This window comes from Anopheles nili, chromosome 2 (assembly GCF_943737925.1).
Source record: "Anopheles nili chromosome 2, idAnoNiliSN_F5_01, whole genome shotgun sequence".
NCBI lineage: Eukaryota > Metazoa > Arthropoda > Insecta > Diptera > Culicidae > Anopheles > Anopheles nili.
In genome coordinates this window covers 15,317,617-15,332,895 of record NC_071291.1, presented here as the reverse complement: position 1 = coordinate 15,332,895, position 15,279 = coordinate 15,317,617, and the positions used below count along the sequence as shown (strand labels likewise).

General features: G+C 41.5%; 6 protein-coding genes across 6 annotated transcripts; 3 read left to right on the top strand and 3 right to left on the bottom strand.

Annotated features, from left to right (window-relative positions):
- The first annotated feature begins 1,636 nt into the window (after positions 1 to 1,636).
- LOC128731991 (procollagen-lysine,2-oxoglutarate 5-dioxygenase) lies at positions 1,637 to 4,914 on the top strand. The gene is made up of 3 exons (XM_053825150.1): positions 1,637 to 1,715; positions 2,523 to 4,339; positions 4,419 to 4,914. Exons 1-3 carry the CDS (start codon positions 1,637 to 1,639, stop codon positions 4,701 to 4,703), a joined length of 2,181 nt encoding a protein of 726 aa, XP_053681125.1. The 3' UTR covers positions 4,704 to 4,914.
- Positions 4,915 to 6,015: 1,101 nt separating this feature from the next.
- Positions 6,016 to 7,774, top strand: LOC128731260 (guanine nucleotide-binding protein subunit beta-2). Its single transcript, XM_053824367.1, has 6 exons — positions 6,016 to 6,087; positions 6,372 to 6,817; positions 6,889 to 7,090; positions 7,169 to 7,298; positions 7,360 to 7,446; positions 7,527 to 7,774. Exons 1-6 carry the CDS (start codon positions 6,016 to 6,018, stop codon positions 7,631 to 7,633), a joined length of 1,044 nt encoding a protein of 347 aa, XP_053680342.1. The 3' UTR covers positions 7,634 to 7,774.
- A 154-nt stretch (positions 7,775 to 7,928) lies between these two features.
- LOC128721179 (immunoglobulin domain-containing protein oig-4-like) lies at positions 7,929 to 10,675 on the bottom strand. The gene is made up of 5 exons (XM_053814904.1): positions 10,633 to 10,675; positions 8,647 to 8,810; positions 8,510 to 8,581; positions 8,303 to 8,452; positions 7,929 to 8,238 (listed from the first exon to the last, which is right to left on the bottom strand). Exons 2-5 carry the CDS (start codon positions 8,773 to 8,775, stop codon positions 8,080 to 8,082), a joined length of 510 nt encoding a protein of 169 aa, XP_053670879.1. The 5' UTR covers positions 8,776 to 8,810; positions 10,633 to 10,675; the 3' UTR covers positions 7,929 to 8,079.
- Positions 9,052 to 10,054, bottom strand: LOC128721178 (transmembrane emp24 domain-containing protein 5). The gene has a single exon (XM_053814903.1). It carries the CDS (start codon positions 9,935 to 9,937, stop codon positions 9,242 to 9,244), a length of 696 nt encoding a protein of 231 aa, XP_053670878.1. The 5' UTR covers positions 9,938 to 10,054; the 3' UTR covers positions 9,052 to 9,241.
- A 535-nt stretch (positions 10,676 to 11,210) lies between the features above and the next one.
- Positions 11,211 to 13,327, bottom strand: LOC128730493 (uncharacterized). The gene is made up of 6 exons (XM_053823546.1): positions 13,264 to 13,327; positions 13,062 to 13,196; positions 12,035 to 12,988; positions 11,836 to 11,971; positions 11,441 to 11,766; positions 11,211 to 11,371 (listed from the first exon to the last, which is right to left on the bottom strand). Exons 1-6 carry the CDS (start codon positions 13,325 to 13,327, stop codon positions 11,211 to 11,213), a joined length of 1,776 nt encoding a protein of 591 aa, XP_053679521.1.
- A 592-nt stretch (positions 13,328 to 13,919) lies between these two features.
- LOC128721180 (10 kDa heat shock protein, mitochondrial) lies at positions 13,920 to 15,254 on the top strand. Its single transcript, XM_053814905.1, has 2 exons — positions 13,920 to 14,039; positions 14,406 to 15,254. The coding sequence occupies exons 1-2, from the start codon at positions 14,037 to 14,039 to the stop codon at positions 14,706 to 14,708; spliced, it is 306 nt and encodes a 101-aa protein (XP_053670880.1). The 5' UTR covers positions 13,920 to 14,036; the 3' UTR covers positions 14,709 to 15,254.
- Positions 15,255 to 15,279: the final 25 nt, after the last annotated feature.

The following is a 15,279-nucleotide window of genomic DNA, read 5'->3' as shown; positions in this document are numbered from 1 at the left end:
AGTTTGTTTTCTATTATTTGAAAAAAAAAGAAAACAAAAATAAAATTGTAAATCAAATCTTATACAAATTGGTACATCTTTTTTATTTCGTGTTTGAGAGCTGACGAATAGTATTGTTACATTAGCATTTTCATATGACCTATAATGTTGCAGTAATATTACAATTGTACATTTCATAACATTTTCAAACCGTATATGAAATGTTCAATTGTAAGTCATCTGTAATAGACTAATTTACAACCTGTACCTATAGTTCTAATGAGATAAATTAAGAAGAAAAGAAACCGTCAGAACTCAATTAGGGACTATCAGCATTCCATCATATGAGACATTTTTTTTCGTGAGGATTATAATTCAAATGACGCTCGTTATCAAATTACTTTTACTCCGTTTGGTGTCTGCAATTTAAAATTGTTATTTAAATAGCTTAATGATACGATACACGCGTTTGAGTTTGATTCTTTACATGTTGGTTGGAAGGATGAAGATTAACTGAATTTTGATAGCAAACGCAAGTTATACATATTGTAAGTTGCAAAGAGTACAAGGATTGCAAATTAGGTAAAAGATCTATTTCTTTCTATTTCTATTTCAAAGCTGATGTTATACATGCATTTATTCAAAGAATGAAGCAGTACAGCTTAATCAGAAACATAGTAATATAGTATCGAAGGATATCATACATGACCAAATGAAGTGAATAAAATCATTGGACGATTCAATATTATTGCTTATTAATTCTACTTATATTTATTTATAAATAATTTGTATATCTATTTTATTTTATATTTATGGAACCATTTAAATTTGAAAAATTTTGTCCATGCTTATGCACACTGTTAGAGACCAATGTATTTTGACATCTCATGACCAAAGCAAGTGTGATGTCCTGACTGTTTGGGAGGGGTTGTTTTTGTTTATTTAAAGCCAATATTCGTAACATACAATAAATACGATGTATGATGCGCATTGCAGATAGGCATACATTATTTACGAATGTTTTTTATTATTATTTGAAAACTATCAGTCAACTATACTTACTGGTGTCGTGGATAGTTTAACTTGATAAATTATCAGAGAAAGAATCTCACTAGAGATGCCGAGTCGGAAGTGTTATACAAACAAGTTTAAAAGTATGTTAAAATAGTCCTTGTTTCAAGCACGCGGTGTTTATCCAGCATGGTGTTCTTGACCAGCATCAAAAAATCAATTCACTCGTTATAAAATTTAATTGAAAGTGAAAATAACTTCATTCACAACTCCGTCTCTCATCGGCATATATGTTGGCTCACGGTCCCTCGCACAGAGCAGAAGCTAATGACCATCGTACTATCGCATAAACGTACCAACGCGTATGATCGCATAAGCGTATGATCATATGCCAGACAGAGACAGTTGGGTTGCTGCCACACGCTTTGAAATAGCCGACAGATGCAGTATTTTTCGCTGCTGGTGCTGACAGTCTCATTCCAGACCTAGAGGTTTCATTTTCTCTGGAGCTGTTCTCGCGATCGGAACATGCGCTAGTTTTGAGTAGGATCTATTTGTACTACACATATGTTTGATCGATTCTCCGCTGCCGAGTTACGTTGCGTGAAAAGTGCCTAGGACCGTTCGAAATTTCAATCGATACAGGATGGCGCAATTCGCCAAATGTTGGCGATCACTTTTAGTAGTCCTTGTCGTGAGCAGTCTCTCTTCAGCTAAAGATGATGGTAAGTTTCGTCTCGTGTAACAATTTAATGTAAACGCTAGCGTGTACACGCCGGGTCAACTGATAAGCGAGCAGCAAAGTCGGAAAAGTTGGTGGTTGTACAATCTCAAATTAAGTAGTTGTCGTTATTTCCGGACTCGGCGATGGTCAGTTGACGATGGTGTGAAATAATGCCTCCTAGCAGGGCGGAAATGTACATCCGTAGAACGCACTCTGGGGTGTTGGGCATGGAGTCAGAGGAAAATTTCTTTTTTCTTTTCTTTTTTCCTTGCTTGCGTGGTGACGATAGTCACGTAGGCTTTTCTCTGCCGCTTTCGACCACGCGAGTGAGATCATTTGTCGGACGATGCCGCCTACTATCGCCGAATAGGTCTAACTACAGAGATGAACATCTGTGAGAGAAGTTGTGGAAGGGTGGCAGAAGAGTCTTTCGATCTGGTTCTTCAGCTTCTGGACGAATAAACTAATTAACAGATGTGTGCAGCATATGCGTTGAACGTTCCTTAGACTGGCAACATCATACATCGGGGGTGTAGAGAATTCGCTTTCCACCGCAACGCAATGTTTATGTTACGATCTATAAACGGATACGCGGTGCAGTGCATTCAATTTCGCCCTCATTGGCGTTGGTTGGTGCATGGGATGTGAATGAGCAAAGAGTTCCGCATTAGAAATGAAGATCGTCTGATTATTACGTTCTGAGCTCTGCGTTAATTTTTACTTTATTTATTGTGCTATAATACATTAACTTGAATGGAATAATGATTGCAAATTGTGTTAAATGATTTTCGCTGGAATTTTTCCACAGCTTCCAACAAAGATCCGCTAATCTTCACCGTGGCTAGCAATGCAACAGAAGGATACTTGCGCTATTTGCGCTCGGCAAAGCACTATGGCCTCACGGTAACGACGCTGGGTCTGGGAAAACCGTGGCTCGGAGGAAACATGAAAACAGTCGGCGGTGGGTACAAAATAAACCTACTCCGTGAAGCCCTGAAGCCGTACCGAACAGAGAAAAATCGACTAGTGCTCTTCACGGATAGCTACGATGTCCTATTTCTAGCGCAATGGGAAAAAATTCTGGAGAAATTTAACGCTTTCGAAGCATCCATCGTGTTCGGAGCGGAAGGATTTTGTTGGCCGGATGAATCATTAAAAACCGTCTATCCAGTGCTAGAGGGTCGAGGAATGCGATTCTTGAACTCTGGTCTTTTTATGGGGTACGCGGATAAGATTTACAAGCTTCTTAAAACACCTTCCAAGGATACGGAGGATGATCAACTGTACTACACGAAGGCGTACTTGGACGAGACATTGCGACAGGAGCTTAATATAAAACTCGACCACATGGCTACACTATTTCAGAATTTGAACGGTGTGGAGGAGCAGGTAGTACTGTCTATCGAACCATCAGAGAAGGAGGCCACGTTGACCAATAGCGAATACAACACAAAACCGGCTATCGTACACGGAAACGGTCCGAGCAAGCTAACGTTAAACAGCTATGCGAACTATTTGGCCGGTGCCTTTGTCGATGGTGAGTGCAAAACGGTTCTGGAGGACCGTTTAACTCTTAAGGAGGATGCGGAGCTGCCGTTAGTGACCATGGGATTGTTTATCGAAAAGCCGACCCCATTTCTTGAAGAGTGGTTTGATAGAATATCCAAGCTCAATTATCCCAAAGATCGATTGGACGTTCTAGTACATTCAAACGTGGAGTATCATGCTACCACGGTGAAAACTTTCGTGGAACAGCAAGAGGGACGCTACCGTTCATTGAAGGTGATCGATCACGAGGCTGATTTCACCGAAACAACCGCCCGGACATTTGCAACGAAGCACTGCAAGCAACGGGATTGTGGATATCTTTTCGTGGTCGACTCTGAGGGCCATTTGGACAATGAAAACGTGCTACGATCGCTAATTGAAATGAATCGCAATGTAATCTCACCAGTCCTGATGCGTCCGGAGAAGGTCTGGAGCAACTTTTGGGGTGCGTTGAGCAGCCAGGGATTCTATGCACGCTCCAACGACTATATGGACATCGTGGGTCGGAAACTGCTCGGTCTGTGGAATGTGCCGTTCGTCTCAATCGTGTACTTAGTGAAGAGCGAGCTCCTTTCCGATGTTAGTTATGAGTTACCGGAGACTGATCCCGACATGGCCATGTGTTGGCATTTGCGTTCAAAAGGCATTTTTATGCATGTGATTAACGCCGAGAAGTACGGACATTTGATCGACACCGAATACTTTGATATGACCCGCACACATCCTGATTTTTATCAACTGTTCAATAACCAACTTGACTGGGAGGAGCGCTACTTATCGCCGGAGTACAAGGAACAGCTTGATCCCAGCTTTGTCCCACAGCAACCCTGCCCAGACGTGTACTGGTTCGCGATCGGTTCGGAGCGATTTTGTGATGATCTTCGCGAAATCGTAGAAGCATTCGGAGTGTGGTCAGATGGTTCACATACCGATAAGCGGCTGCAGGGTGGCTACGAAGCTGTTCCCACTCGTGATATTCATATGAACCAGGTCGGTTTGGAACAGGTGTGGCTGAAGCTACTGCAACTCTACGTGCGTCCTCTCCAGGAGAAAGTGTTCACCGGGTACTTCCATGATGTAAGACATCGTCTGAAAAACAACCCTATTTCCTCTAGATTGTTCTTTTTAATCATGCTTTTCGTTTCTCTCTCGGCAGCCCCCACGTTCGCTTATGAACTTTGTTGTTCGATATCGCCCAGACGAACAGCCATCGCTTCGACCACATCACGACTCGTCGACCTACACGATCAACGTCGCGTTGAATTCGGCCGGTGTGGATTATGAAGGAGGCGGATGTCGATTCCTGCGCTACAACTGCTCCGTCACCGACACGCGCAAGGGCTGGATGTTAATGCACCCCGGTCGTTTAACACACTTCCATGAGGGATTGCTCACGACGAAGGGAACCCGCTACATTATGATATCCTTCGTAGATCCGTAAAATGTTTCTAAAGCATATTCATCTTGAAATCACCACCCTACTTTCGGTCAAAATACCAAAAACACTAAAAAACTAGCCATGTCCTTACCCAAATATAGTCTTCTTTTTGTCATCGAAACACAAGCATTATCCAGTGCATAGCGTAAGAGTGTGTTCAAGACTTAACTGTGCCATGTGACAGTTTTTATTTACGTATTATGTAGAGTCAAATAGAACTCTAAGTAGATTTTAATAAATAATCATCAAACACATTATATTGTACTTTTATTTCCGTACCTACTATTGAGAAGAGCATATTACACGATGTAATAGATAGAAATATGTATCACATTAATGCAAAACAATCGTTTTCATTGATTCGCCCCATGATGGCTCGTGCCTCGTGTATACGAAAATATGAAAATAAATCAGCCCTGCGTTAAAAACGTTGCGCAATACTCCCACAAGAATAGCGCTCTCCATCACCGACCCTGTCCTTTAGAAGAGCAATATGAAAGCGTGTGCTTTGTAATGATTTTGTTCGCATTAACGCTCGTCACAACAACAAAGAAAATAGAAAAAACGCCACGCAAGGAGCAAAATAATATTCGAAAAACGCATTCCTCCGCGACCACAACTGAAACGTTTAACACGCGTCCAACAAATAAACGTGTCCAACATGTGTTGTTGATACCAATGATGTACACTAACGTGAATGTAGCACCGTAATGTATTTGCGAATGATATTGTTTGAGCGGGCTAGAAAGAAACCATGTAACTGCTCGTTTTACAATTGCCCACCGTCTTAAGGACGAACATTCTGCTAGCACCATGTGGTGTCAAGAGACCAGTAGAAAATGGCAACACGTGTGGAGGACATCAGCTACTAGATTCTAGCAAAACCCAACAACCGACGAAGGACAACTGTCGATGGTTCGAAATAATCCTGAGTGCCTCACCGATGCATTCTCGTTATTGGATGTGGTCGATAATGCTAAAGGGAGGAACGTGGTCTATGAGGGTTGGACGAAATTTAATTAGTGTATAGTTGCCGGAATAGACTTGAGCCAGGGGACGATTCGGGTCGGTTTAGTAGAAGTCTCCGTCATACGAGGCAGTTAGTTCTTATCGGTACAGCAAAGCAGGCTGTAGCAATAGATATAAGCGAACCATAGAAAATCTGCCTGAAAACGGGGGCACGACCAGTGCTAATTTCAGTTACATTGCGCAGTTACTGCACGTCTTGCAAATTGGTGTTGTGATATAGCCATTGGCTGAATTGGTTCTAACCAGGTTTTTTAACGTGTTCTGTGTACGAGTGTAGATTATCATCATGCCGCCAAAAGATGATCCTGAGGTTGCGGCCCTAAAGAAAGAGATCAATGATATGATTGCAAAGTTCAAGGTACGCCAACGCATATAAGAAAAATGTTATATGAAAACGTTAACTTAATGGAATTCCAATTGATTTAAAAATAAGGGTGCATCATCGGTATGCGGTTGATTTAATTAGCTTGGATACTTCTTCGCCTATTTTGTCGACCAGCACATGTTCATATATCTCCTACATTTTCCACCCTGTCCAATCCAATTAGTAGCATAGGTAACGGTTTTACGGGCTAGGTTTGACTATTGAAGTAAACTTGAGTTTGGATTTTATTTCTTTTCTTCTTTTTTTGTATTAAACAGGACGAACAAAAAAAAGTAGCAGATTGTGCACTGTTCGACAAATGCGGCGACTTGGGCGATGCTCCAAAGGTGCGCATATCTACGAAAAAGTTCCTAAAGGGTCACATTAACAAGGTGAACTCAGTGCACTATGCTGGAGACTCACGCCACTGTGTCACGGGCTCTCTCGACGGTAAGCTCATCATCTGGGACACGTGGACCGGCAACAAGGTGCAGGTCATTCCATTGCGTTCAGCATGGGTCATGAGCGTGGCGTACGCTGATTCGGGTAATTTCGTGGCCTGTGGCGGTATGGACAACATGTGCACCGTTTACGATTTGAACAACCGGGATGCGCAAGGAAATGCCAAGATCGTGCGAGAGCTGATGGGCTACGAGGGGTTCCTGAGCTCCTGCCGTTTTCTGGATGACTCCCACATTCTGACAGGATCTGGTGATATGAAAATGTAACATCCCGAGCGTGGCGCCACGTGGCGACGTTTCAAAATAACCGCTTCGTTCTTAATCCCGCGTTTAGCTGTATCTGGGATCTGCAGGTGGGCAAGAAAACGTCCGAGTTTGATGCCCATGCTGGTGATGTTGTATCGATCTCGATGAGTCCGGATAAGAACACTTACGTCACTGGTTCCGTCGACCGTACATGCAAGCTGTGGGACGTGAGGGAAAACACGCCGAAGCAGACTTTCTTCGGGCATGAAGCCGATGTGAATAGCGTTTGCGTAAGTACCGTGAATAGTGGACATATCTCTTTGTTATTCTCACGTCTTAAATCTTTTGTTTGGGCTCATCGGTTTTAGTATCATCCTAGCGGTTTCGGATTTGCTACTGGGTCAGAGGACAAAACTGCTCGTTTGTTCGATTTCAGATCGGATCAACAGATTGGACACTATGAACCACCAAACAAGGGCAGTGGATTCACATCATGTGGTAAGTTTAAACGGAAAGATATGCTTATTTTGGAATTTTGAACAGCATAAACCATTCGCAGCATTGTCGCTGAGTGGACGGTATATACTTTGCGGATCCGACGATAATAACATCCACATTTGGGATACCATGAAGGGACAACACAATGGTAAGCACATGGTCAATTTGTGTGCAACTTCTTACGATGGTTGTGAACATTTAGCTGATCGTTGCTTCCACGTGTTCTAGGTACGCTGAGCGGCCATGAAAATCGTATAACTTCAATCAGCATGGCCCCAAACGGTATGGCACTAGCGTCGTGCAGTTGGGATCAACATGTGCGCATTTGGGTCTAGAGGGAAGCGTTAAGCGAACCGAACAGTGCATCCTTCTCGAAGCTATCCTTTTACGGCACGTAACTCATCGTGGAAATGATACTTTTCGCATATTCGTTGATCTCCCGAAATCCAACCAACTTGATCCCCATTACACTGCTTTAGAATGTGCAACGGAAGGCATCATTATATAAGGCAGTGTTGCATATTCTGCGATTCACCTTACCTACAGAATGTCGGCTTAAACGAACGTAAATGGGCGATAAAATATTTTAAACGTTTCTGTGAGAAATAAACAAATACACAGCTTGCTCCGTTATAAATAGTTATGTGTGTATATTTTATTAAATACTCTATAGTCGACAACATCAATTTAAATTTACTGTGCTCACGGTTGCAAGTTAGTAAGCTATCTTACCGGTTCGTTAGAATAGTTTACTACCGCACCCAGATACCGCTTCCAGATGCTAATCGAATGCGATCGAGAAATCGGTCTTAAAACTCCTTCGATCGATCGAGTACATATTGTCGGCCGTACACTCATAAACGCCGGCATCCATCTGAGTTGCGGGATCGATTTCGATTTTCGATTTAACCTTATCCTTTCCGATGTACCATTCGTGTACCTAAAACATGAGTATTTATTAGAGCGCAGGACAAAAATGCCTAAACAATGAAGTCATTGCTTACATGTAGATACAAGTGACTGAAAATCTCAACTCCATCCTTAAACCAGGTGATCGTTGGCCGAGGCGTGCCACGTGCTACGCACAAGAACGCTATCTTGTGTCCCAAAACGTATTCATAGTCAAAGTGTGATGCTAATGTGATTTTGGCACCCTGAAAAACATCTCAAATGTATTTAAAGTCCGCTAACCATGGGGCTTCATATCCTACATTGTTGTTGTTGTAATACTGATCAGATTCTGGGTCACGATATTTGCCAGTTATAGGCAGGCCGATTTGCATCTGAGAAGAAAACGAAAAAAGGTAGAAGCTACCATTTGCCTTGAAAAGGAATTTAACTCGTTTACCCTAGATTTTGTGCGACCTCTAGCACGTCCTCGTCTGGCCGCGACATCATCGATCGCAATCGAGACCAGAATAAGAACCACAATGCAGACGTAAACTACAGTGTTTGTCGACAAACGACTGCGATGCATGTTTTTGATGGTTCTGCAGTTTATTGGTAAAAAAACTAAATGGAATAAAAAACATGAGGAAGTAAATTTAAACGGAAATAATACGCGTGCATGCTATCGTCAGGCAATCTGTTAGTATTTACTAGAAAAAAAATTGAGTGTTTCTAATGATATTTTATCTATTTCGACTACCACTTAAGTGATTTCTTTCATAATAAGAACACGATTCATAATAAAATTACTTTTTCTATTACCAAATATGACAAATGAAGAACAGAAATCTCACTCTAGCGCTTTAGAGTCCATCCTAACGATGGCACCTTCTTAGTTTTGATGACTGCGTTAAAACGTTGATCGTGATGCTGTTTTAGGTTTACATTGTGTCTTTTGTGGACACTGGTCACAAGGATGACAAGATGAAACTTTGGTTTGTTGGCAAAACTGGCGTTGTGCAATTGTAGAGTATGGCTACACTGATAATCCCAGGTTATCGTTTGGTCAAAAATTTGTATGCTCGTGAATCCACGTCGAATAGTGATTTAACCATGAAAACCTGCAGTACCCCGACCGCAACCATAACCAGAATTTGAAAGAAGGACCACACGTTCACCTTAAAATAGTTCTCTTCGGCTACGTTTCGATCACGTGCTTCGTGCGAGCGCAGCATGTCCTGTAGTTGACGCGCCTTGGTAAGATTATTTCGCACACGTTTAATCGCGTCTTCCATGTCCTGCACCTTCATTTCGTAGAACTCTGCGGGCGTGAGTCCGTCGAATGAATCGATGTCCGCCCAGTCGGCCTCTTCCTGTTCTCCTTCGCGCTCGATAATGAGCTCGAAAAACACTGTCTTACTATTGGCCCGGCTAAAGCCATTGTCAAAACAAAACTTATACTCTCCATCGTACGGGACAGGAAATCGGTGAATATTGTCCGATTTTTTGAAATCTGCAAATATCGTTCGTCCTGTCACCTCGGCCAGCTCGAAGCTGATGTCCAGATCGCCATGCCCTCCGTCGATCACCTGGTACTCGATGTCGATCGTTTGCCCCGTTTTGGCGACCTCAAAGAAACAGTCTACCTTCCCCGGGCCAACACTAATGGTCATTTCTTTTTGAAGCGCCGACACACGTGACGCTACCTGGATCAATAAAAGCAGTGCACACAAAACCCACATCATTGCCATGCTGAAAGATGCACGGTGACTCCACGGACGTTCCTAAAAGTGTATGCAAACCAATAGTTTGTTGACCAACGAAGAAGAGCCTCCACATTCATTACAAACCATAGGAAATGCTGTAAAATTTCCCTCCAAACGACGATATTTTTTACAGGAACTTACAGCAACGTTAAGCTGTTATACAAACGTGCCCCAGCTCAACAGAGCGGGAAGAGGAAATTATTTCTACTAGCGCGTTTTGCTAATAGAATGCACGCACAATTCACCCCTATTTGTTGAAGATGCAAATCACAGCTGTCAAAACGTTAGAACGCGCCACACGCACGCACACATAGACGCACTCTAGAGTTCTATTTGAATGTGCTTCACGGTACGCAAGCAAACGGATGTTAGATTTGTTAAATCATAACGTTTTTTGATCCAATTTTAAAGTACATAATAAAATAGGCTGAATTTGCGATTATTTACACATCACTTCAGGTAGAATATGTTTGGGTATAAAAGTAGAGAATTCATTTTACTATCTCTCAATGAAATGCGTTATCCGTATAATTTAAACATTTGCTTATAACCCAAAGCTGTATATAACGCGGGCATTTGACGCTTATCACTCACTTTGCACTTTATAACGTGTGAAAAAAAATTAAACTATTCAAATAAATTCGAGCTTTTATACATAATTCTACATACAACCTAGTTACCTTTAAATGGTTTCAGTTCGATGCAATGACAAGATATTTTAAAACATGTGGTACGGAAAGAATTAAACTTTTCACGTTGTTGAGAAAACGAGTATTGCAAACGACCAAAGGTTGTACGTTAACTGGCCCACGACCGTCCGATTGGTGAACTTGCTCGCTAGGAAAGTTATAGTTAGAATATGGCTCAAACTTTCCACTTCACCCGACCGTGGTCGATAACAAATTGAATCAGGGTGAGATTATTCTCATTCCATTATCCAATTGACGGTAATCGAATGCGCAACGACACCGGAGCCGGCGTCAACCTTAAACCGGTGTGTAGATGGCAATGCCGTTTGTATTTCGCTATTCGCTCGCATGGTATGGTGATTGCGCAGCAATATTAAAATCCATCCAGGAGAAATATATGACTGGTTGAACTCGCTGAAGATATAGCTTAATGCAAGGAGAAGTGATTCGGAAGCAGATAGGTCACGGTAGTGTAGGTGGCTCGATTTCTCTTGAGTTATAAATAGAATTCTTTCCTGTCTTATACTATTATTTCAAAAACGAAAAAAAAAATGTGCAATATTGAGCCATTAGTTGCATGCTTCATTCATAACGGGTAGACCTCGACAGACGAGAGCACATCGAATACGCTGCGGAAGCTGGTGAAACATTCTACAATCTCCCATGAGCTTCACCAAGTTCGGATGCGTGTTAACAAGCAACTTAGCGGAGGATGATGTTTTGTTGAATTCTGAAATAAACAAAAATCCATTTTACCGAAATTTGTCCTAAATGGTGAACTAAACATGATGTCACTTACGCCAATTGCACTCCTTAAAAGCTACCATATCGAGGGAGCATATTTTCTTCTTATCGTACTTCGAATTTGTCGAAGGTATCCAATTTCCTACCAGCAACATCGAATAGATATCGGTGAACAAATCAGTTAGCACCCATAGAGCACCAATCACTGCTGGACAACGGGCAGAGCCGTAATATAAATGCGATCCAGTCATTTCTGTAAACAGTCCATTCGAATGCAGTCGCACCGAGTCGCAACCGAAGAGAAACGTAACGCAATTTATATCGCGCTGCATTAACGATTCACCGTTCATAAATTGAAGTCCACTTCCGTGTCCATTGTATCTGAAATGGCATAACAAATAGATCCTTGTTCTAATTATACATTTTAATTTAACAGTTCTTGCTACTAACATGAGTACGTCGGACTTGTTCAACAGCTCGCTAAATTCGCTCTCCGTTGGTGCCTGGTCGATAAGTAATCGAAAATCGGGATTCCACTCTTTATAGAACATCTGCAATCGTGCGCTCATTTTATCCAAATTTTTATCTATACAGAAAAATATTCGTTTTATGTCTCACTAATGTGAATATTTCTGTCCTAGATGATTACCTGGATTTATAATCGCACAACACGTTTTTGCCGACATACAGAAATAGCCATTTTTAATCCGTTTTGCGTGTGTACGATACAAATTGCTCAACGACCAAAAACTTCCAAACCGACAGAATTCTCCCGTAGAATGTATCATTTCCCACGGCATAGTATCAAGAAGTTCGTCTATGATTAGCATAACCGGATAACAATCGAGACGTTCTCCCATCTTCTCGTTGAACTTTTGCCGTTTTAAATCCGATAAAAAAGCGTACAGAGTCTCTATTTTGGCATCATCCAAACTGAGCTGATCAGAACAACACAACTCATACAGCTGGACATCCTCTAGTAAGTCTAAGCGCCGTGCCACAAGCGACACCAACCGCTGATTTGTACGGTTGATACCATTATGAACGCAAAAGTTCTCGATTTGAGAGTAAATTTCGTGCTCTAGTTTTTGTTCAGATTTGGAACGAAATTTTCCAATGAAAAGATTCGACCATGGTCCCAGCCATTCGCTTACCCGTTGGATAGCTGAGCCTATTAAATGTTCTACATCCTCTAGTTGGCTGGATGGGCTTTTGCCTTGTGTTGAAGGGAATTTTCCAGCGATAGCCTTACGCACCTCAGACGGAATGGAAACGATGTGCTCAAAAATATTTTGATATTTAATGCTACAATCTGAATTATCAGGCGGATCTAATGCAATGAGTATTGGTTCAAATTTACTGCCTTCACAAGGATCACTGCATCGGAAGATAGTTATCCAGATTGGCGTTGGTTCCTGGAGCAATTCCTCGTGTGTCATACAAGTGGCTACCGGGGAAAATTGCTTGGCTATTTGTATAACTGTCCACTCTTGCGGTAGTTCATCACAGCGCTTACAGATCTCGGTGAATCCGATGTGACTTAAGAGCACATCATTTTTCCTTTTGCCATTTTTGCTGTTTATCATTACATCAATCAAAGCACCTTTCAAATTTAAACGAAATTTAAACAGAGATAAGAATTATCAGTACAATAGAATTTTCAATAACTGGTTTACCTATATCTTTGCGTTTGCGCGATATTTCCGAGTAATTTTTTCGTTTTGAAGCTCCAAGTGATTGCGTTTGGTAGTATATGGCATTTCTGAAATTTCCTTCATCCAAAGCAACGGTTGCGTTTAATTTGTATTCCACTGAAAATAATAAAAATGGCATCGTTAATAGTGAAAATAGCACGCAAATGTTTTGCTGAATACCTACAACTTATAAGCGCAGTGTTTTCTGTGATTGGCCCAATATACGACGATTCAGTGTCTTTATCCATTTGGCTTATACTGTTTTAATCAAATATTTCGTTTGTACAAAATTCAGTTGAGAATCAACAATAAACAAACCAATCGTCCTTTTCAACAAACCGGCCTAATTCAATTTATATCCTCTTGCTCAACACTTCGATAGGACGAACAGATTTAGCTTACCCGATTTAATTCAAATCGATTGTATTTTAAAGTTGTTATTACAGGGTAGAGATTATTATTTTTAATACATAAAACCCTCTTTTTCAAACAAAATAAATGTAACAATCACATTATTTCATTGAAATTTATTATTAAACTATAGTTACCTTGAATCAAATCGTTTTGACAATCGATTGGGATACAGCGCCATACAAATTGTATCTATATTATCAGATTTTTGATATGATATAGTAATATAATACTCACAGATTCATTAAAAAATTACATGCTAAGATTGTCATGGATATGAACAGTCAAAGATCAGTTTGAAAGTATGGTTAAATATTCTTTGATTGATATGCAACACGTGCAAGGACCTCTTAACCCCATACAACTCCGCCTAAAATTTTTGACAGCTACTTGCAATATGACATTATATATTGAAACTTATTTGTGAACGGTGCGGTATCGCGTCTCAATCGGGCTCGTGGATAATTACGTGAAATATAATCTGGTGTGACTGCAGATTATTATCGTACCTTCCCAATATCACCTCATAGCAAACTAGCTAAGAAAATGGTAAGTTCCGATTCACGAAACGAAATTCTAGCATGATAAACGACCGGCTTCCAGAAGGCAATCTGAAGTCTGGAATGTTCTTCATCGGGCACGTTTGATTTTGATGCAAATGTAAATACGGCCCTTGACTTTATCGCACTTTGGTAGAAAGGAATGTATTATGCATGCGTTATTAGCCTTAATATTAACAAAATATAAGCATCTAGACTTGCTGGAAGTTATGACCGGCTTCTGCCGGAACGATTGTGAGCAGGCGGTGGCTTACGTAATCCAATATGCTGTCAGATTCCTTATTACACGTGCTCTTAGAACAATTTTATTAATGCCAATATTTTAACGATTTTATCGTCATTTTCTTTTGCTTAGTCTGCCGTAAAACGTCTGCTGCCTCTTTTGGATCGCGTGCTTATCCAGCGCGCTGAAGCTCTCACAAAAACCAAGAGCGGAATTGTGATCCCCGAAAAGGCTCAATCGAAGGTACTTGAAGGTACGGTGATCGCGGTCGGACCGGGAGCTCGTAACTCCCAGACTGGTGCACATGTGCCGCTTTCTGTGAAGGTCGGTGAAAAGGTGCTGTTGCCAGAGTATGGCGGCACCAAGGTGGAGCTGGGAGACAGTAAAGAGTACCACCTCTTCCGGGAAGCTGACATTCTCGCCAAGGTCGAATAAGAACCATGCCGTCGCTTACGTGTGTGCTGCAGGACAGACGCATAATGTGCGATACACGTGCATCATGGAGCGAAGAACGTTAAAAAAAACCCTACAAACAAACAAACTAACCCAGTGAATACCCGCCTGCGATGTTTGGTTGAGAACGGGCCGTGTTCATTAGATCTTGAACCTCTTATCAGCAAGGCAGCCCTTACGAGCTCGGGCAAAATATGAAGAATGACTCTACCAGTTGTTAAAGTTGTACTTGTTCGTTCGCTATGGCCTAGCAACAGGTGACGCTGTTGTGGCCAGATAGGCTTCGTTCGGATCGTGTCATGGACCACCAAAGACATTGAAATGATGTAATTTGCTGCTCCTGTTACACGATCCTTACGGAATCTCCGACTGTTCCCGTTCGTTCGAGGGCTTCCTTTGTCTATCAAGTTCATATGCTAGGACGCTTGATAATCAAATGCAGCCGGCGTCGAACGTGTCACACAGAAAGGAAATCGATTAGTAAAGAGATAAATGTATGATTTCAACAATCCTTAATAATAAACACAAATCGAATATAACGGCATGGCATTTT